The sequence below is a fragment of the Mya arenaria genome, chromosome 6 (genome assembly GCF_026914265.1).
Source record: "Mya arenaria isolate MELC-2E11 chromosome 6, ASM2691426v1".
NCBI lineage: Eukaryota > Metazoa > Mollusca > Bivalvia > Myida > Myidae > Mya > Mya arenaria.
In genome coordinates, this window is record NC_069127.1 from 67,957,296 (window position 1) to 67,980,795 (window position 23,500).

General features: G+C 36.4%; 1 protein-coding gene across 2 annotated transcripts; it reads right to left on the bottom strand.

Moving 5' to 3' along the window:
• Window positions 1-1,971: 1,971 nt before the first annotated feature.
• Window positions 1,972-23,103, bottom strand: LOC128236514 (uncharacterized). Of its 2 annotated transcripts, XM_052951411.1 has the most exons (12): window positions 23,027-23,103; window positions 22,253-22,310; window positions 21,687-21,769; window positions 18,008-18,079; window positions 17,601-17,685; window positions 17,036-17,133; window positions 14,280-14,348; window positions 13,897-14,068; window positions 12,159-12,326; window positions 11,537-11,581; window positions 2,874-2,991; window positions 1,972-2,327 (listed from the first exon to the last, which is right to left on the bottom strand). In XM_052951411.1, exons 1-12 carry the CDS (start codon window positions 23,027-23,029, stop codon window positions 2,174-2,176), a joined length of 1,125 nt encoding a protein of 374 aa, XP_052807371.1. In that variant the 5' UTR covers window positions 23,030-23,103; the 3' UTR covers window positions 1,972-2,173. The 2 variants fall into 2 exon arrangements, with proteins under 2 accessions (XP_052807371.1, XP_052807372.1); XM_052951412.1 differs by lacking the exons at window positions 1,972-2,327; window positions 2,874-2,991 and adding an exon at window positions 8,930-9,002.
• Window positions 23,104-23,500: the final 397 nt, after the last annotated feature.

Here is a 23,500-nt window from a genome sequence, read left to right on the forward strand (position 1 = left end):
GTGCCTTAAAGTTTAGCTTCAACATAAATTAAAAAAGATTATTTAAACATTTGCAACATTTTTACCACTATCGCTCTTCAAATAGCAATTTTACAATGACGTTAAAACTAGCAGTTTTATGAATTGACACTCAAACTCGGACTGGTCCCAGAATGTGCGATACTGTTTAAATTGATGTCTAGGTCTTGACGGTTTAAGGCTGCACTGTTATTAAACACGCAATTTAGTAGTACTGTTTTCTTTTACATGTTGCCAAATCTGACGGACCTAGTAAATGCATCAATGTTTAGTGCGATTTATTCCGATTTCGTTGTATTTTTGCTTTCGATATAATTGTATATATTAATATACAGAGTATTGCTTTGGATATTTAATTTGTTCACCAATTCAACTTGTTTCCTTTCTATATTGCAATGTTACTGTGTTTTTGCATGATGCTATTGCATAACAGCGTAACGTTGCAACTTACCTGCACATAATAACGCCTTCTTTGAGATTGATTCAAATGATCGTCTCATAGCTTACATGTGCCAGTTGCACTACATATGAAACTCAATGTGGCTGTACATATTAGGATTGTGCATACACAACCTTCAACCTATTAACCTATCTTGCAAGGCCGCAGCATACGTATACACAATTACGCCTTCTTGTTGTGTCACTGTATAACTTTAGTTTTCCATTTCTTCCCATTACACGGTACATTTGGAAATAGTTCACTTATGAAAATGACCAACTAAGAGCCTTTAAATCATGTACAGGCATAGGCTTAGGTGACTCAGTTCAGTTTCTCTAGGTGTTGTTGGATTCTCCTTTGGGTGGATTTGTCCACCCGAATAGGATATTTTCGGAAAAACGTTCAAAACAAAGTGATTTTTCGTTACATCATTTAATGTCGTTTGAAAATAATACCCACATTTTATTAAAATCATTGTGCTTGTGTTTTCTCTTCATTCATACGAGTTTGCCCGGGCCCTTAACCTTGGTCAAACTATAAATGGAATTTTATGCGAACATAAAACAATGTATGACATTATAAACACTTATTATATTCAGTGAAGTGTAACCTTTAATCTCCACAGTATTGGTTTATGTCTATAATACCGTGTCACCTAATTCACTCACATAATTGATACATGTTATAACTGACTGTCAATAATTTCGCTTATAAGCCACCTTTGAAAATTTGCTTCCACAAGTTTAAAATAATTCATTAGCAACATGTAATAAAGACCACTTGAAAAACATCAACAGACGGCGCTCTTGTTTATAGATGGCTCCTTCGCTAAACTTTGTCGATGATATAAGGAACTCATCAATACAGACAAACATTCGGATTGCACCAAATAAACATATTTTCACCGCTCGATGTGTTAGAGGATTTGATATTGATAAAATCGTCTATTGGCTATGTACCGAACTGTATCGAATGGTGTCTACAGCTAATGTAGCTCTTGACTGGATATTTCTTGTATTTTGATTGACAGTTGTGCCTCGTATAATGCTGATGGGAGAGGCCTAGCCCATATGACAATTTGATTGGCCGCAGCAGGCACCTGGCTGTTTCTCTATCGTGAAAGGGCTGGTTGATGTTCTTGGTGCACCTTTTCAATAATCATAATGCATATGAAAACATACCGAGTGTCTTCATCAACAAATGCATATAACTTAAGTTTAGCCGTCAAAAATTATGTAAAAAGTTATTTATCACTAACCCTCACATTATTTACACTCAAAGATACATACAGCAGTTGCATGCTGTATATTTCAAAAAATTCTTAAAGTCACACAAATGTATTTTTGTTGTGCGGATAACTGCAGAAGAAATGGAGCGAACGAGAGTAGTGAAAACACTAATTTGCAATCTCGTTGCAAAATGAGAGCTATCAAAGGGCGAAATCAAATTTCATACATAATGTATTAATTGGAACGATAACTATATTTTTTTGAAAAACAAAATCAACTAGAACGTGGTATTTCAGTATTTATTTTCGTTGTCATAGCAACGACATTATAATTGGAAACAATAGACGTGCATAGTTTCTTAGTTGCCCTAAACCGAAATACATAGCTTCAAATCACTACATTATGTTCTTCTTGACTTTACCCACAAAATCTGTGTTTATGTGACATGTATAAATATTTATTAATAAAACAAATCCTAAAAAAGAAACTATTTGACATAGTGGTATCCAGGGTATTGGTCTTTAAAGGCAATAGGGATATTGATGATAACACCGTTGGGACATCTTGGTTGCTCGCAACACAACCCTGGGGCAGGAGGCTCAAGGTGACATATTCCAGGTAGATTATCCCAGTTGAGGCACCTTGAAAAAACAAACATGTTATCTTTGTGATATATAAAATAACGCATTTTCTGTTTTCAATATGTACAAATAAATCATTAGAAAACATGTTTTATTTGGTACCACTTCAAATAACGAATTATCTGGTTTCATGAATTCATGTGTGTGCAAATCATACAAACATGTTAATATGGTACAACATGAAATAACATTCTTTCTGGTTTCATATATATATATGAACGAATCAAACGAATATGTTATCTTTGGGACAACACGAAATTTCACCCTTTCTGATTTCATGTTCAAATTTTAGAACATGATGTAGGATTTGTTTCATATGAAACTAACATAGTACTACATGCATTACTCAGCATTAAGCAGAGCCGAAGTCATGGTGTGAATACACATCACCAATGTGTATTTAAAATTCGATAGCACCTGTTTATGAACACGGTACGTGTCAATATCCTACAGCTATGTTAACGTTTTCGTGACACAGTTATGACAACATCGATGGCATCAAAGGTTCTTCATAAAACAGACAAGCAAATAAATCTAATAACTTACACATTGCCGCAGTTGTAGATACCCCTGATAGCGTCCGTACAGGTACAAGCTTGGCTGCATCCGACGTCGTTCCAGGTCTCATCTTGCAAGTAGGATTGTCCCTTGTATCGACAGAACGCTGAAACGTCGTATAATGGTGTAATCACCATTAATACCAAATTTTCATTAAAAAAAGGGCAGTGCCTTAGTTAGCATCGGGGCCTTGATATCTTGTTGCACATCTTTTTCAGGTGATCAATGTCAACTGAATTGGGTGTGAAATGTACAATGTATGTTTAAAGTGACTGGTTTTGCCAATGAATGGATATATAGAGACTCTGCTGTCAACATGTTATATTGTTTTGAACAATTTAAATTGAGATTAAAGGATCTATTTATTACACAATGGCGTGAAGGACCCCGGTTGTCGTCGGCATTGACGCAATGCAATCATTTAAACCGAACTTTGATATGTATTGTTTCCTGCTCATAATAAATGATATCAAACATCAGCTATTAGAATGCAAACTATAATATCATCATAAAAAAATATTTGTGGAAACAATTACATTAAAGATGAATACCACGTTGTTTTAATTTGCCTTATCTATAGGGACGTATATGGACAATATATTCGCATCTTGTTTTTTGGAGAAGAGCCCGTATGTTTAAATCTGTTTATTTGCTACAAAACGATAAAAACTCAATTTATATTATAAACATTCCTGTGTAGTATTATGTAATTGTTAAAATTACACACTCATGAAAATCTTTAATCGTATAATACGATATTTTGAAACATTCCTTATGTTTAATAATTATATGGCATTTACACGTTTTCATTTAATAATAAACTGCGCATGCTTCAATGATAGTAAACTTTATGTTATGTTATGTTATGTTATGTTATGTTATGTTGTGTTACCAAAGAGACAAACAACAGGAACAGAACCAACAAACAAGCACCATTCTCATGCACCTGTTGCAGTAAAGAAAACAATTGTAAGGTAAAGAAAATAGATGTAATTAATGATTTTGAAAGTAGACGATATAAGGTCTTAGTGCTTATTTTTTTATGGCTTTTCAACGCTTTATACATATATTCCACAGTATTTAATCACGAACACATTGACTCCTTTAATCGAACAAATTTTTGCTACGGAGAAAATTACTTGTTGACAAATTCAATAACACTTTAAGATATATTGACGATATTTTAGTTTGGATACTCCGGTATTTACATAATAATATTTAATCGATATACCCTTCACAATTCCAACTAAATAAATGTAATACATCCAACTTTAACAGCATCCTTTGTTGATCTGCAACTCGAAATAAGGGAAGATAACTTGATTATCAATCTTTATGATAAACGTGATGATATTAATTTCAAAATAAATAAATACCCATTTTTAATTGGAGATGTTCCTAGTTCACTATCATATGGTGATTTTATTGCACAATTGATAAATTCGCCAGAATATGTACAGCTGTCAAAAATTGCAGCTCTCGTAGTAAACTATTGACGGTAAACTTCTAAACAGGGTTTCAGATATCATAAATTAAGGAAAACTTTCTCAAAATTTGTTAATGGTCATTATTATATTATATCAAAGTACAAAAGTAGTCTTAAATCGCTGATTGCTAATAGTATTGCTCATCCCGATTTTTATGGTATTGATGAAAATTCGTAAATTAAAATGTTTCCAGCAGATAGACTTAATAAATTGCTTGGAATTTATTTAAACCGTGGATATAACGGCAATAATTTGAAAAGTACTTGCCTTCTTGTTCTTGATAATGAATTCCTCAAACATAATATAAGGTTAAATATGGCGTCCTTACATAACTAAAATCTCAGTGCGTTGATTTTACGCACATTTTGCAGATTCATGTTATCTTTAAAACCGTTTTTGGCTGGCTGAGAATGTTCCAGCTTGTGACGTATCTTTCTTTTAAATTTTTACTTAGGTAATCATTTGGATGAAAAGTTTAGCTAATACATGTCGTTTTGGACTAGGGAACTTGTGGCCTAGTTCATAGCCGTAACCGCGATGTCTGCATTTTCAAGCCGCATCTGGGGGTTCACTGACGTAATGTATTCACACGCTGTATTTTGATTGGATTGCTGTTAGCGAATTTGAATAATCAAAGTAGTACCAGAACTGATTACAATGAAAACATCCAATAACAAAAGTTCTCCTAACAAGACAAGCTAATTGTATGTTCTTTTAATGAAGCACAAGAAATGGGTACGTAGCGAGTGAGTTAATCGGGTTAACAACATGAATGTTCTTGGATACGGTCAGATTAAATGCAATAAGAATATGAACATATTGGAAAAGTACGCATCGACATTTGCCGTTCAAAGCTCTTTATTGATAGACTGGTAGCCGCTTTCTCTTTTATCCGAAAAGCGACCAGTATCAGCTAACCACGGTGCCCGTCGCGCATTCGAAGTGCCTTGTGGGTCCGTAAACAGAATCAAGCGTGCGGTCTAAGTAGTAAACAACCAGGATATTTGTTGTTGTGTGTTTTTTTTTTAAATTATTGTTATCCTTTGTATAGAATGTTGGTATTAATTTATTAACAGGGCTGTTCTTTTTTTTCGACATAATTTGCATGTTTCCGTGACATTTTCTTTTTAAATACAAAGTTTATTATTTAACTAATCATTGCATGGCACTCAGCACTTTTTAAATACAGCATGATTTTTGGTATTGATTGTTTAAATACTATTAATGTAAAATAAAAATCATATGCCGCGTATCTGTATAACGTTATAACTTGTGTTTTCGAGGAAAAGTAAATTCGGGTACAAGTCTACTGTATTGACTCAGTTACTCTGATCAGAGCGGCCGAATGATTCACACATGTACATGTTATCACTACTTCCGGATGCTGATGATGTGAATTTAATACGTGTTATATTGAAGAAATTTATCAATAAAGTCGCCATTGAATGATTACCACCATCAAACGGATTTATTGTCATCTTACCGTGGATAGCATGTTTAATTTGACACGTTGAATTTCAAGCAATACAAGTTCGTTTGATAAAATCATGTGATTTCAATTTTGCAAAATGGAGATAAAGAAATATCAAATATGCGCATACTTATTTATGAAGTTTCATTCTAACTGAAGCCAAATGTATGAATATGCGCACAGCATCTGGCTTATGAATATGATGAGTGTTTACCTATGTGCATAGAAATGTCCTGGAGCCATTCTCAGTGTAAGTACATTTTAATCAATGACATTGTGTGATAAACCATCGGCATTTGCCTGCTCATTTTTGATTTCTACTCTTATCATGCACCAGTCAATTGTTACCACCCCCCTCGGGGTATACTAGGGAAAAGGGCAGTGTTTTCACCTTTCAGGTGTCCTCGCAGTGCCTGATGATTGCGGTGGTTTTGTATTCCCGCAAAATATAGCGGGGAATTACCCTTACCTAAGATCCTTGGGGTGCGAGGTTATTTGGCAGGGATTTTACCACCAGTTCGTTCCCGCAGGGTAGGGCAGGGATTTTATAGGGGATTGGTTGGACTGAAAGTCAAAGTATTCCCCAGACCTGGAGGAGGGGGGGGGGTGCGGGCGTGGTTACATTTGACTGGTGCATAAAGTTCTTTTTCTGAAGACGCTTTGTGCTCACTTTTTGTTTCCTAGCCAAGAATAAAAATCAGTAATCACCCAATGTTGTGGCATAGTGAAGTAATGTAGATTTAACCTCACAACAGTCTTTCTCAAATGCTGTCCATGCTTTTTTTATGCTTAAGAATAACTTACCTGGCGATGTCAGACCAGAAATCGTCTTGAGATTGGATTACTCTGGATCAGTATGCACCAGTCAATTGTAACCAGGGCCCCCACATCCGGGAAAATGGGCCGTGTTTTTACCTTTCAGGTGGCCCCGCAGAATCGGGTCTTCGTGGAAAATACAGTGCGGATGTGCCTTAACTTAATGTCCCTTGGGTGCTGGGGGGATTTGGTGGGGACTTTGCCATCAGATCATCCCTGCAGGGCGGGGATTTTAGCTTGGGTTGGCTGAACCGAAAGTAAAAGTCCCCGCTATTCCCTGGACCGAGGGGGGGGGGTGCATGGTTACAATTGACTGATGCAAAAGCTTGCGTGTACAGTCCCTTTAATAAATAACAAGTGAAGCTAATGTTGTATTAAATTTGAGACAAACAAAAGGAAGACAGTACAAAGTTCAAAAAATTTTCATGCGATTCAGACAATTTAAATGCTAGAAATCACAAAAAAACATTCCCTTGAATTATTCCTGTCATAGTTTAAACTCATAATCAAATTTTAATGCACAGCATTTGAAATAATTTTAAACAGATGAAAAACTGTCATTTTTAAAAAGCATTGTTTATCTTTTATGTGACCAAACATTAATATAAAAATTTATTCAGATAATAATTTAGAGACTTTTCTTGCACTTGAATGTGAACAAGTATGCTTGGGATTGAACACTAAGAAAAACAAATTTCAAAGAAAATTAAATGAAGCACAAAATATAAAATTATAAAATTGAAACATTTTAGACTTTCAAAACTTTAACATTTATACTAAATACGGTTACATAAAATGATAAATACATTTGTTGGATTTGATATCCCACTAAATGTAACCGTCGGCTTCGTTCATTCTAAACTCTCTTTCAGTGAGAAGGAATAAATTTTATTCACTGCAGTTGTTTTCTAACTTTATGAAAATAAGAAAAATGGAAACAATGCATTTACTACTGTTGATCAAAGCAGAGTGTGGGAGGTCATTGGTTGATTTCACTGAACCACCAATAAGCCATGCCGAAATTGGATTCTAATTGGTCAGTCAGGTGTTTTTGGTAGGCATGATTAGTATGAATCTAAATTTTAACCATCATTTATGAATGTTTACAAAATCATTGAATATTGAAATAACAAGCGAAATGTTAGTTTGAATGATGAAAGCCATGAAATATGTAAAGTATTCAAAAAGAGACCATTTTCCAGCTTGTGTAAGTATCGAGAAAATTATTAAGTAAAATTATTTATTGTTTATCTGGAAAATGTTGAAATCTCATGTTTAAGCTTGATTGGTATGTTATTGCAATATGTTTTATTCATTGCAATAATAATGTAAAACATTCTTATGTTGACTTAAGTTTGTAGATAAAAACTAATGGTATAGGTGATATGAGAATGATCTCTTAAGTCTTTAAAATCCATTTTGGTATTGTGAGTTTTTTGCTACAGTCTTGATCAGTTTAGCTTTTGAAGATTTTCAAAGTAACTGCAAAATAAGTCCAGCTGTCTAGAAAGACTATGTCAAACCCTTACCAGATAAAATTTCTAGTTTTTTCAAATTACCACCTTGGCAATGGTTTTATCATAACATAGGATATTAATGCTAATGGTTTTAAAGAAAATGCTAGTGTTTTTGTATTCGGAATGATATATCGTAAGTGGCACTAAATTGAACATAATTTATAGTTCTCATTTATAAAACACATAGCTCCAAGTACATGTTGATCTAAGATTTAAGGCTTGGATGGAGTCAGGTCAAAAAAATTGCATGTAACATTGTTAATACATTGTACTTTCCAACGCAAGAACTGTTTGTTTATTCAAGTAAATAAAGCAATCCCCACACCAAGGAAATGTAGTATTGCTTAACCAGCTGAATTGACATCATGAGTTGGACATTAAATTGCTGCAATTAAAGGCAAATCTAGATATTAGAATTATTCAAACTCTGATTTAGCAACCTTATTATAGTTTAATATATGAACTACTTTGGGAAATGAAAGCTTTTTTAGATTTACAAGGACGGGTAAAAGTATTTGTAGTAAAGTAAATGTACTGCAACACCTGATACATGTTGCCTAGGAATCCTACAAATTCTAGGCACTCCAAATGTTACAAATCTATTCAATTCGGAGTGCCTGAAATTAAAGCTTCTTGGTTCTACATTCAACATCTTTCTGTATGACCAATGACCAGGAGAATCATGAACCTACAACCATTTGCAACTACTGAGATAGTGAGCTATCAGGACAGAGACAGAGGACAATACACGAATGGCCAACTGTTGCATTTATTGATGTCTTTTACAAATATTATCCAAAGTATGGCCCTGTGGTTTAAAGCTCCCCTGAAAAAGAGGTGACAGGTTTTCTATATAGGATATAATTACATCATTGAAAATCTTCTCTGAAACTGCAAATAACAGACCTTTGGTATAAAATGACTTAATCAAATTAAAGAAGTATGTGTACTTTGGTTAACATACGCCAACCACGTAAATTAATTTGTTTAGGTCTGATTTAACGACATTTAGATTATCAAACGAACTATGACTTAATCTGATTAAACACTTTAGCCCCCCCCCCCCTCCTCCCTCTACCCACACTTTTAAAATTTCCTTTGCAGCTTGCAAGCAGTTTTAGTCTAAAGTTTAAGCTAGCCCATTAAACAGTGACCCCTTGTGATGTGAAACGATTTGTTTAATGCTTAGAACATAGTTATCAACATTCAACATTTTAAATGAAGCCCTAGTCCATCAGTGCTTTCAGCACGTTGATTATTTTATTTGTTTTCTTTGTTTGTTTTTTATTAGCTCACCTTAGCTGTAGGCTGTTGGTGAGCTTTTAGGATCCATGATTGTCCGTCGTCTGTCGTCCGTCCACACTTAGTTTGTTAACACTCTAGGGGTCACATTTTTAGTCAGGATGTTTGTCCCCTTAATTACTCGGATAAGTTCGAATATGGGTCATCTGGGGTCAAAAACTAGGTCACAGAGCCAAATATGGAATTACCTTGTTAACACTCTCGAGAGGACATTTTCAGCCCAAATATCCTGGAAATTTGTCAGAAAGGTTGTTTTGATGATTTCTAGCTCAAGTTTGTTTATGGGTCATCTAGAGTTAAAGACTAGGTCACAGAGCCCAATTATGGAAATACCTTGTTAACACCCTCGAGACAACATTTTCAGCTCAAATATCCTGGAAATTTGTCAGAAATGTTGTTTCGATGATTTCCCGCTCAGGTTCCAATATGGGTAATCTGGGGTAAAAAACTAGGTCACAGAGCCCAAATATGGAAAAACCTTGTTAACACTCTCGAGGTAACAATTTCATACATCAGAGAAGCCAAATCCCTGTTATTGCCCTTTAATTATCAACAAGTCTATAGCACAAAGTTTTACTGATATAAATCTTGGCCCTCTTGTTATAAATCTCTATGATCACTCAGTTTTAAACCATTTTTATGGTAATCTGACAGATTGTGTGTGATGATCATAGATTCAAACAATAACTGCATCGTATCTTTGAAAGGTTTTTGCATTAGGTACTCTGAATTGTATGCCTTCGTCCGTCATTGAAGTATTTTGGGTTTACCTATTAGTTTATTATTATTGTTCTATGTCATTGGCGTTTACCCGATTTATTTCTAATATGATTGCTATTCGGCTTAAACTATTGCATTTGTTCAAAGGCAATTTTGGAACATATATAACTAATCAAATGCATTGACTTTACTACACGTATTTGTAGATTTCTTTAAATGCTACTTTAAATTATTATCCTATTAATGTGAAAATAATACTGTGAAAATAGTATTGTTAACCAAAACATTCTACTTGTTCACAATCAAACATCTTAGAAATATGTCTATATAATATAGTTATCGGGTAATATTCATGTTGGTGTTAATAGACATCCCCATTGTATGAAGTTATGGGTTAAAAAGCTTCATGTGGTATTTGAAATATTCATACGGGGTGGTATTCAATATCCTTTTAAGAACGGTGATGGGTTGCATGGTATTATATAAAACAAAAACAAAAGGACTATACAGTGAATGAAAGCAATAATGTATAAATACAGTATTGACTTAAATAGCATGTTGAATAAGTTATTTGTACCACAGAATCGAATGGATCCAAGTACACATTCACATGGGGGGGGGGGGGTTGTGAGACAGTTCTTAGTGGCATTAAATAAGAAGCAGATGAAACCTATTTACTCTTACCCTTAACCATGAAAAATATTAAGATCAGGGTAGCTAGATGACATGAAAAAGGACTTTCTTTTGGATCGCATTTATTCAATTTCTTATCATGTATTTTTCACACACACACACACGCACACACACACACACACACACACACACACACGCACACACACACACACACACACAAAATATGGCACAAATATTGTGTTTACTACATAATTATGTGTTGAAAGTAAGTTTAAAACACATAATTTGAATTTCATAACAATACATACAGCACATCTCAATTTTGGACGCCATTGTTGATTAAAAACAAAATATTTGTACGAAAATTAACATCACGGCTCAGGTAGAGCCTGCAGGACTACATGATAGGATTAACTTTAGTCTTAAAAGGTAATATTATTTGTTCGTCAAAACGAAAGAAGTAACATAATCTCTAAAGAGCTTTTATGGCGACGAACAAAGGTTAAGTTTAAAAATATATTTTTCCTTTCTTGGTGATAACCACAAAACAATATCAGGAAGCTCAGAGTGGGGATCGCATAACTGAACCTCTGATCAAGAGTCCTATGCGTTCATCACTTAGCAACCACCAGAAATGAAGCCTTTAAAGCAATTCTCAAATTGAGAGAACCAACAATAACTAGAACAGAATGAAAACAAACTTACCAAAATACACATGGGTTGTTATAGGAATTGTAGCAGAAGCATCAGCTGAAAGAAGTATTATCTGTATTGCAATAATGAACAGGGATTGTTGTATTATTGAAACACAAACAGCAGAAACAGCAGGTGAACGAAGAAATATTTGTATTGCAATAATGAAAAAGGGTCGTAGTATAAATTTAAGTAGGAGCAGCAGCTGAAATACGTAGTACGTGTATTGCAATAGTGTTAATTGGTCGATGCATGAATTGTTGGTGCAGCAGCAGCTTTAAGAAGTCTTATTTGTATTGCAATAATGTACTTGGCTGGTGTTATAAATTGTATCAGCAGCAGCTGAAAAAGTAGTATCTGTATTGTTTGATGTACATGGGTCGAGTAATGAAATGAAGTATTCGCAATATTCCAAACAAAACATTGCATTTGACTAAGAGTACATGTGATATAGTATATACGTATACGTATATATGTGATAAAGGGAATGCGTATAAAACTATTAAACTATTATTCACCATCAATTTATCAGTTAAATCAGACAAAATGATCGGTGTTTACCAAGATCTTCTTGATGGAGGATTAAAAATAATTTAATAGTATTTTTGTTTTCATTTCGTTGTTGAAGACTTACTTGTATAATCACAATATCCGCAAAAACTCTTGCAGTTGGTCAAAGCCCATGAGAAATAATCTCCCTTGCAGTAGAAGTTCTTGTCGAGCAGGTTGCACGTAGCTTGGCTGTCTCTGCATGATGACTGACCAGCTGGCGTAGTTATAACAGGGGAGGCAGAGGTGTAGCCTACAGACATAACATAACATCTATTTTGATATGTTATTAGTTTTTGTTGGGATCCAGCTTTGTGTACACCTTTAAGTAGTGTTGGTATGACAATAATCGCGTGTCATTCTGTAGCCACATTTCATATATTACGATTACCCGGTTAATTTCACATTTATTTTTCAATTTTTTATGCATGCATTGTATACTTAATATTATATTTTATAGTGCTGTTTGTATGCTAATATCTTATGTGTTTTATAATGAAATTTAAATGTTCAATGCTTTAGATGCAAAGTGTAAATCGTAAATTTGTATTCAATCTTTGACGCATACACATATATATCCAAATAATTTGCAGTACGTAAAAATGAAGATTGTGGAGTATTTGATAATCAAGACATTAAACTGCTACCATAATCTTGCTTAGTTTAAACATTATCTATTTTACAATGATTGTGAAGATAACTTAATCCCTCTCATTGGTACTATGTTCCGCGAGAGTGTGGTCTTGTGTTGTGCGGGAAGCCGGAGTACCCGGAGAAAACCAACCTTACGGCTTGGTCACCACTTACCAATCTCAGATGCGCCCCGGCCGGGAATCGAACCCGGGTCGCCTTAGTGAGTCGCGAGTGCGCTAACCACTGCGTTTACTGGACAACAGATTTGCTATAACAACATTATTTCCTCAAATGTTAAGTATGCGTTTTTATGAATGGTCGGTTTTATGAAAATGTGCAAATAGCTTAAAACAAATCCTTAATATAATGATATGATAAAATCTGATGACAACTGAAAATAAGAAAACACAATGTTTGCAATTCTACGATTATAAATCATTGCTGTGTTTTAATATCATACATTTGTTAAAGGGCATGCTATGCATTTACAATAAACAACTGACGCTTGAATTGATTGTGTTTTTCAAACAAACATTATCGCAGTATGTGATCAAGTACTTGTTCAAATATTCACAAACTTCTACAATCTTAATTTCAGACTAAGACTCAGAAATGTATAACATTAATACCATTCCATTTGACAATAAGCGTGCGTTTCATTTACGCTCTTAATCTATCTTAGATGTAATCGATGATATAAGTGTCATATTGTTGTTATTGTGCTACATATCCATGTTAAATTGAACTTCAGCCTGTATTGAATACGAACACGAAGGAGACGAAATAAATAATAAACGTGTTCCGATTGGAGATAGTTTTACATATCTGATTTTTTATGATAAGTTTCGACTGCGATCAATATAGTTATATAGAATATTGCAACCATTGCGATCACTGGTCTACTATTAGATATTTATTCAACAAGGAGGTTTGAGTATCGAGTCTTAAACTCTTACTCAAGGCGTTATATTCAGTGTTTGTTATGAACTGATTTACTGTTGGTGTACATGTATTGTGTATTGAAAGTGAACAAGTTCAGAGTCCCATCAAATAAGAAATGGATACGTCAATCTGTACCACGTTTATAGAAATGATGGGTCAGACGCGATTATATATGCTTTTATTTCCGTTAATACCTAGTATAACTTTGGGTTTAGCCCTCTTCATTTACCACCATCTATCGTACCTACCAATAGGTGACGAGGAAGTCGCATTGTCGCAGTTCCGATTACACAAATCAGTATCGCAGCACATTGTGCATTTGGTTTCACGTGACCTTCTAAGCAATTCTGATTGGCTCGAACGAATTACTTTAGAACGTTTTCCAATCAAGCCGGTTTCAGGTGAATTGACACCACAAGCCTATAAGGTAGGAAAAGATTGAAAATGTATAGTAATAATCGTAACAAGTTCAAACAACAGCAATGAGTTTTATATCAGTTAGGTATTAGGAATATGTCATTAACACAATCAAAGATGGGGCTAGAATTAAAAAAGCAATAGTAAAACAACTTCATAATTCCCACTGAAACAAGTGTAAATAAAACCGAATTATTAAAGAAAGAATACATACCCCTTTTACGACGCAACTTGTTGTATAAACTGTTCGTCCAAAAATGTCTCTTCCAACAACTTGGCATTCCTGATTAATTGAAAAACTGGTTAATGTCGTTAGGAAAATGTAATAGCAATCAGTCTTAGTATCCGTTATTGACGAATAAACGTGAAAATAGCATAACTATCACACGTTGTAAATATATGAGTGTACATGACAAACTGTAGAACTAAGCTGTTTTGATTATTTTAAATAAATATTTGATTTACAAACTATTCGTTAATGTTAATAAGGTGATTACATATGCGATGAGTTATTTTTCCTCTATCAGCAGTATTGTTTTTCGCCGTTCCCGCCAATAAAAATACTGCTGACCTCGGACAACCAATTTGACACCACTTGACTAATTTCATTATAAGATACATCGCATTAATCCCGTGTTCAGGGTTATCTTGCTTTCCCGGACTGGTTTGCATCGCCAGAGTATTGATTGTTGAGTGCTACGACTGTTGTCAGTCGCTTTTCTGATTGCATCCATCTCCTTTGTTTAAAAAGTTTTCATTCCCTCCTTTGCGAGATGAAATCGTTCTGTCGCGGGGTCAATTTGCCCTGCTCTATATGTTTGTGTTAGTGTCATATGTCTACATGTATGTTTATCCAGTACACATACCTTCAAAGTCCATCTTTCTTGTGATAATCCATTTTCCTATTCTTTCATTACTTTCAGGCATTTCAGTCATTCCTATCATCCACTAATTCATATACTAATTTCACTTTCATTTTCGCTTTTACTTTATAAAGTAGTTCGCCTCGTTCACATCTAGTTGCGGTATTTTCCTCGTGCAAAGCGCACTCATATTTTGTCGATGGAGACGTAAACATCGTTTGATAAATTTGGAAACTTTATTGTTTTATTTCTTCATAAAAGTGTATTTGGATAATTCCAGGTATCATTTATTAGTATAATATACATGTTGGCATTGTGTGAATTTGTCTTTTGTGTAATTTGATGTATTGGCACTCATATTTTGTCGATGGAGACGTAAACATCGTTTGATAAATTTGGAAACTTTATTGTTTTATTTCTTCATAAAAGTGTATTTGGATAATTCCAGTGTATTTGGATAATCCCAGTCGCCCTGAGAGACGAACCATTTTCATTCGCGACAATCAAGTCTTTTTCTATACTAGACACCCTAGTGTTTAACAACTTGAACTGTGCAGTCATATCTTGCATCTGCTGCAACAATCTGCTCACGACTACATTCATTTGCTGGACAGCAGGCTCAACAATCTGTTGCTTTGGCTGCATGTCCAACTCCATCTGACGTAGCTCTTTGCGGAATTTGTTAAAACCAAGAGCAGTCTCGTATTTATATCGAGACATGTTGTGTAGATCAGAATTACGTAACCCAGCCCACAATCTGTTTCGGAGCATTTCATCTTTAGTTGCTGAATCAAGGGCGATGTTAGACAAGTTCTGCTCTAAACGAAGACTGTACGCAGCAACCGACTCACCAGCTTCCTGCCTTGCATTATAAAACCTCTTTTTGATTTTCTCACTGGAGTGAATATTACCATAGACAGCCTCCAGTTAATCAACAATATCTTCTTCAGTGGCTGACTCGCCAACATGTAGAAGTAACAGACGAGCCGTACCCTTAAGACTCTTTCGAATGTCTTCAAGAATAATTGGTGTACATGTTGTATAATAAACCTGACTACGCAACAAACACTTCAGGTCATAAAGCCAAAGGTCAAATTCATCTGGTTTCTCACCAGAAAGCTCAACAAGTTTTGGAACCTTGACTGCGCTATCTTTGCGATCATTCGTAAACTTCAGTGAATCAAAAGGATCAAAAACAGGATCTGAGCGAGCAACTGGTGGTTGAAATGAAAACTGAACAGCAGCAACCACTGGTTTAGGCTTGTCATCCAGAAATGGGTTGTTAGGAGAAAAAGAAAGAAGTTTCGGGGAGTTCCACCACCTGACGCTGTATCAAAATCAAACTGTCGCGACTGACGCACAACTTTCTCAAGAGTTGGCGTAAGGACACGAGTTGTGTCTGCATCAAAACGAGCAGTGCTAGAAGTTTCCTATACCCTGTATCTCCCTGAGTTTCGTAGCTGCTCTGCAAAATAATTCAGCTCCTCATCTTGGATTCCAGTGATTTCACCAGTAGTGTCCCTTGTTGGGCTACCAAAATGTCACAGCGTGAGAAAAGTGTGCAGCCAGACCGGGGCTCGAACCCGGGACCCTCGCTATCAGGGCGAGTGTTCTACCGATTGAGCTACCGGACCGCTTACACACCTCCTCGACACATGTGTAGGAATCGGTACCGTGACATATTTCCCCGCAAACTGGACATTCGTCCTCGAATTTGAGGAACACAAGTGCTAAGGAATGCACATAATTAACACTGAGAGCGCGTTATGCTACCAATCAGTGGTGCCACGGTCCCTCGTTGGGCGCCAAATGTCACAGGGTGAGAAAAGTATGCAGCCAGACCGGGGCTCGAACCCGGGACCCCTCGCTATCAGGGCGAATGCTCTTCCGACTGAGCTACCGGACCGCTAACACACCTTCTCATCTCATGTTTAGGTATCGGTACCGTGACAGTTCTTAAAGTTCTTTTTCCTGGAATTACTTGGCGCTAACAACATCTCCCGGTTGAACGCAAATTTATGTATTGACATCTGCCCTCGAGTAGGGATGATGAAGAACACGTATTTTATTCGGTAAGTAAAATTACTGAACAGAACAGTATCCATACCTCCCAGGATTTACAAACATCTACGTTATGACATCTGTTCTCTGGTTGGGGATTGTTATGGCAACTATAGCATATAACACCGCGGTCTAGAGGGTAACCTGGAATAAGGAAAGTAACAAAAGCGAAGAGTTCAATATAGCATATGTTTGAAAATGTAAAAAATAAAACATCTCATTTCAAGGCTGAAATTAAGACTCAAGACGTTAAGAAATATGGGTACTGAATCTACCTTAATTTATTGTTTAGGGAGTCATGTAAATGCACACAGAATCGATCGTAATTGGCATAAAACCTTTTACAAAACGTAAATTGAAGGTTAAGACAAGGTTACATTGTGTATTGGTTAACAAATGATTGCGGAATGTTTCATATCATAACTTCATAATTGCAGGTCGTGACTATATCGTCACGTGTGTGTTAGCGTTTGATTTAACCATTTGTATTCGGAAACCATATATTGAAATAAATGTTCTCGGTCGAGATTTAATTTTTAAAAAAATCCAAATGACCTTGAAACGTTTATATAACATTGTTTCTAGATTTTATTAACAAATAATTTTGAAACCTGGTACACCACATGCTTCATGGTTGCACAAATTTTCTCCACAACAGTGAACGCATTGTGAGCTAGTTGAAACGTTGCTGCATGCCTGTAGAGAGATTTGGACAACAATTAAAATTTAATAGTGCTGCTCGATGGCCATGGATGTTTTATGAGGAGAAACCAATAGTGCGTGCCCGTGTCGAGAAATGTATAACAATTCAACAGGGCTGCAAAATGCGTTGGATTTGCATGAGAAGTACATATTAATGTGGACCTGTGGCGAGAAAAAGAATAACAATTAAACAAGGCTGTGCGATACCGTTGGCATCGCATTCGGCGAAAACATGCGTGCATATGGCATGCTACGTGCACTCTTAAGTAATGATTATACCGTGAAAGGTATGCCACGTACATTTTCATTTTCTTACCGTGGAGGCAATACACCCGAGGTTGTATCCTTGTTCACCGAAACCATTAACAGTCCTCTTTGCATAACAAACCTAAAATGGCAAACGAAATTCAGTAATAATTAAGACTTGTCAAAATTAATGTAAAAGTCAACAGTTACAGTGTGGTTGTTTTAAAATATATTTTGTCGAAAAGAAACTGGTGGTCAATTTGCGCATAAGTTGTCTTGACGAGATTTACAATGCTGATTATTCAGTCGAAGACCTTATTTTCTGTTTAAAACTTTATATCATTGGCTGGTTTTAATCGAAACAGTTTTGGACACACTGCGACAATTTGAATCTGATGATCTGCTGTAAAGCCTAGCTAGCCGGTGGGTTTAACTGTTTGCATTAATACCCCATTCCTCATTTGGACGTACTATTTTTAGTTTTAATTTGCAATTGAACTAAATAAAGGCAGGTCTCTGTTCATATCGTTCAACATAATTTGCTTTTATGCTTTTACAAATTGATTTCTTGTAACACTATGTAATTTTGCAACCTAATTAACATGTCTTTGCCTTAAGGGCAGCCAATGCATGTACGCCAAAAATACAGACTCCTGAAAGTTGTAAAGAACATGTGTATTCTTTTTTCATGTTGATTGCGATTACAAGCGGCGTTTCTGGTCGAGTTCAGACCAAAGCAGTTTGAGGACCATGGGTGCAGGCATTGTCAAGTTATCACACAGAAAAGCTTTTTTTCTATCAAGGTCACTGTGACCTTGACATTGGACCAGATGACCCCGGAATTCATAAGGGGTCATCTACTGGTCAGACGCAACCCCAAGTCAAGTTTGAGAACCATGGGTGCAAAATTGTCGAGTTATCACTCGAACAACATTTTCGCATTCAATGTCACTGTGACCTTGATCTTTGACCCGATGACTCCTAAAATCGATAGGGGTCATCTACTGGTCAGGCCCAACTTCCATGTCAAGTTTGATGATCATAGGTTCAGGCATTGTTGTGATATCACTGGGAGAAGATTTGTTAAAAAAATGCGTTAAAGGTTACTGTGACCTTGACCTTTGGCCCGCTGACTCCCAAAGTAAATAGGATCATCGACTGATCAGGCCCAACTTTTATGTCAAGTTTGATGACCATAGGCCCTGGAATTGTCGAGTTTGCTTTCAAGGTCACTGTGACCTTGACCTTTGTCCCCAAAATTTTTATAGGGGTCATCTACTGGTCGGGCCCAAACTCCAAGTCAAGTATGAGGGCTATGGGTGCAGGCATTGTCGAGTTATCACTCGGACAACCTTTTATCATTCTAGGTCACCGTGACCTTGACCTTTGGTCCGATGAGCCCTAAAATCAATAGCGGTCATCTACTGGTCTGCTTGTCAAGTTTGATGACCATACGTCCAGGAATTGCTGTGTTATCACTCGAACTTTGGTCTGCCGACCGACCGACATGTCTTCGAAGGGGGGCATAATTATAGAGATAAGGCAGGATATTTATAAAATGCGAGACTATGTACGTGAAGACGTCGTAACTGGTACTCTTTGCATGTCAAATTGTAGGCTTTTCTTTTTTAAATGTTATTTCTTTAAAAAAATAACATTTGTGAGAAAAGAAAGTGCATATATTCTTGCCATTAAAATAAAAAGGAAAGTCTATATACGACCCTTACAATTTTGCATATTTTAAGTCTGTTATTGTGTGTTTGGGTATAATGTATCATTTTTCTTCTCAAATATTGACATGAAACTGTTCACTTAGACGAATTTTAGAAGATGCAAAGTCTGGTTGCGACCTTCCCGACCCCTTACTCGTCGTTGTTACCGCTACCAAAGTCATTGTTGCACCAAACGTCGTCGTTGTTACCGCTACCAAAGTCATTGTTGCATCAACCGTCGTCGTTGTTACCGCTACCAAAGACATTGTTGCATCAACCGTCGTCGTTGTTACCGCTACCAAAGACATTGTTGAATCAACCGTCTTCGTTGTTACCGCTACCAAAGTAATTGTTGCATCAACCGTCGCCGTTGTTACCGCTATCAAAGTCATTGTTGCATCAACCGTCGTCGTTGTTACCGCTACCAAAGACATTGTTGCATCAACCGTCGTCGTTGTTACCGCTACCAAAGTAATTGTTGCATCAACCGTCGCCATTGTTACCGCTACCAAAGTCATTGTTGCATCAACCGTCGTCGTTGTTACCGCTGCCAAAGTCATTGTTGCATCAACCGTCGTCTTTGTTACCGCTACCACCGCTACCAAAGTCATTGTTGCATCAACCGTCGCCGTTGTTACCGCTACCAAAGTCATTGTTGCATCAACCGTCGTCGTTGTTACCGCTTCCAAAGGCATTGTTGCATCAACCGTCGTCGTTGTTACTGCTTCCAAAGATATTGTTGCATCAACCGTCGTCATTGTTACCGCTACTAACGTCATTGAAACATCAACCGCCGCCGTTGTTACCGCTACCAACAACATTGTAACATCAACCGCCGCCGTTGTTACCGCTACCAACGTCATTGTTGCATTAACCGTCGTCGTTTTTACCGCTACCAACGTCATTGTTGCATTAACCGTCGACGTTGTTACAGCTAACAACGTCATTGTTGCATCAACCGTCGTCGTTGTTACCGCTACCAAAGTCATTGTTGCATCAGCCGTCGTCGTTGTTACCACTACCAACGTCATTGTAACATCAACCGTCGCCGTTGTTACCGCTACCAAAGTCATTGTTGGATTAACCATCGCCGTTGTTACCGCTACCAAAGTCATTGTTGCATCAATCGTCGTCGTTGTTACCGCTACCAACGTCATTGTAACATCAACCGTCGCCGTTGTTACCGCTACTAACGTCATTGTAACATCAACCGTCGCCGTTGTTATCGCTTCCGTCGTTTTTGTTTAAAGCACCTGTCGCCATTGTTGCTGGTCCGGTCATCCATGTTCCACATCCCGTCCATATTGATACCACTCCTATCACTATTGTTGCTGCTTCAGTCATGCATGTTCCACTACCCGTCCATGTTGTTGCAAATCATATCATCATTGTTGCACCACCTGTGGCCGTTGTTACCGCCATAATTGTCAATTTGGCACCCACGGTCGCCGTTGTTACCGGCCCCGTATTTATTGTTGAACCACCGACACCGTCGTCATTGTTGCACTAGACGTCCCTGTTGCTTCCGCTTCCGTCACCGAACATAACTCAGACCTTGTTTGACGATATTCTCAACTACGTAATACAACTTTAATGATGTAAACCTTTTTTACTTTTTGCGTAATTCTAAGATCAAGTTTGAAAGTGGTATTTTCTTTATTTTTTGTTGCCAAAGTAACTAAACATCGAAGCGAAACATATCAAATGGCATGCATAATCAGCTAAATGCCTTGTTACCAGAAACACAGTTTCGTAAATGTAGCTTTTATACTTTAAGAGTAATACCACGATCCTTTCAAATGATATTACTTTTTTCTATTTCCTTTACAATAGCACCATACTTTTGTCTAAAGCAAAAACAACGTGCATAAACTACTTATGGTCTACTATCAGCACACCAAATGCCATTAACCTACATATACCATGCATTGTTCTTGAGTTATTGCAGGATCTAATAAAAAGAGTGGCATTTTCACCGTTTTAGTTTCCATAGCCACAACGGGTAGTAATAGCATATTTCACACCAATGATAATTACATGAGCATCTGGACAATCGATCACTGTCATGCTTAGTCTCGGCTCCAAGAGATCGTCACCTTTCAGACAGGTAAGACATCCTCCTGTAAGCGATAGGATAGTGTGTCATGATCGGACGAATGTAATACGTTTCATGATCGAGAATCGAACAATCGGATGAGAAAACATAAATGCACAGTCACGCCTATCTTGAAAACGTATTTGTGGTATACATAATCAACCCAAATAAGAGAAACGTCCGTATTATATTTCAAAATATAATATAGTCAATCGGCTCTTTGATAATATTAATAAGATTTCAGATAAACTAGATATTGAAGATTAGAATACAAACGTGACCAAGTCGATACAAGTACTAGTATCTTCATTGATCCCCGCCAGATTCACATATCCGCATCAAGAAACAACTAAGCTATCCAACAAACTTGGCTTCTTCAGCTTATTGTATCCGCTTAAATAACAAGTACCCTGAAATTATTTATTGACTTCAAAGCATGTCTTATTATGGACGCAGTCATTTTATTGATTGTTTACAGCTTTACGTTAGAAGTTGATTCATATATTACCTATATGAAAGGTTAAAGAGACTGCAAAATACCACAATACCGTCCTTGCTATCACCATCTGTTGAAAAAACAGACAATAATATTAGTGTTACATATTAGGGCCCGGTTTTATAAACGGTCGCATCACAGTTTAAGACGCCAATCACCGATCGCATGGCAATTAACGTTTCATTCCACCGCGTTTCCTTAAGTAACTGTCATGTCTTAATGATTTATGCGGCACGAAGTCGTACGTGGTGTATAAAACAATAGAGTGAAGGTTTTGGTATATTTATAAAACTAATATCCTGTCGAACTTTACATTCGGCCATCCAAACATAACAATGACGTTCTTGCTTCCACCATCTGTTCAAAAAAACATACATTTCTCTCTCTAAAATAGTAAGTTGTCCAGGTGTTAGAAACTTTCAGAAATTAACGAAGCCTCTTGCTTTTGGAAGTCAATGATTGTATGAATGAGACGCAAAACATCTACGACACGTAATGAAATCGAGGGCATGAATGCCATTCTATGGAAATATTACTCAAAATTTAGTGGTATAAAGATATAAAACAATGTTGTCCACGACCATTGAAAAACCAATCGACCAGAAATAAATAAACTAACACACATTTTAAATAAATGAGTTACGGTTACATTGAATAGGTAACTCAGCAGCACTTGTGTAAAGTTTAGTTTAAGTCACAGACTTCAATGTCAACTTTTCTTAAATATTGGCATAAAGAAACTTAGAAAGCCCTGCAAACAAGTTAGAACTAGGTATGTTGACTTACCATGACTTTGTATGTGCCGAAGCAGGCTCAACTGTATTCAAATGTCGTCGTATTATGGAAGTGAACTTCAGGTAATCAGTACACTTTAGATAAGAAGTATTATTATCATGATGGACAGATTGAATATAAATATAGGTCAGCATTAAATGATTATTAATTCAACAGCATAGTACTTGATTTCACTTACATGTCATATAAATCAAAGCGCAGAAGACTGCGAGGATTGTGGTTATGTTTGGTCAAACATATTGTATCGTTTGACATAGCTCTATATCGGTTATTACAGTGGACAATGCATCAGTAAATTGGGGATTTTATTTTTCATACTCGACAAAGTGTCAACACAACAAAGTTTAAAAAAATACACAGTAACTCAGGTAGTGGTTGCACTTACTAATACTTACATATGTATTATAAGCAAACATGTTATACTAAAGTGTACACCTTGTCTGGGGTAACATAATACTGATATCA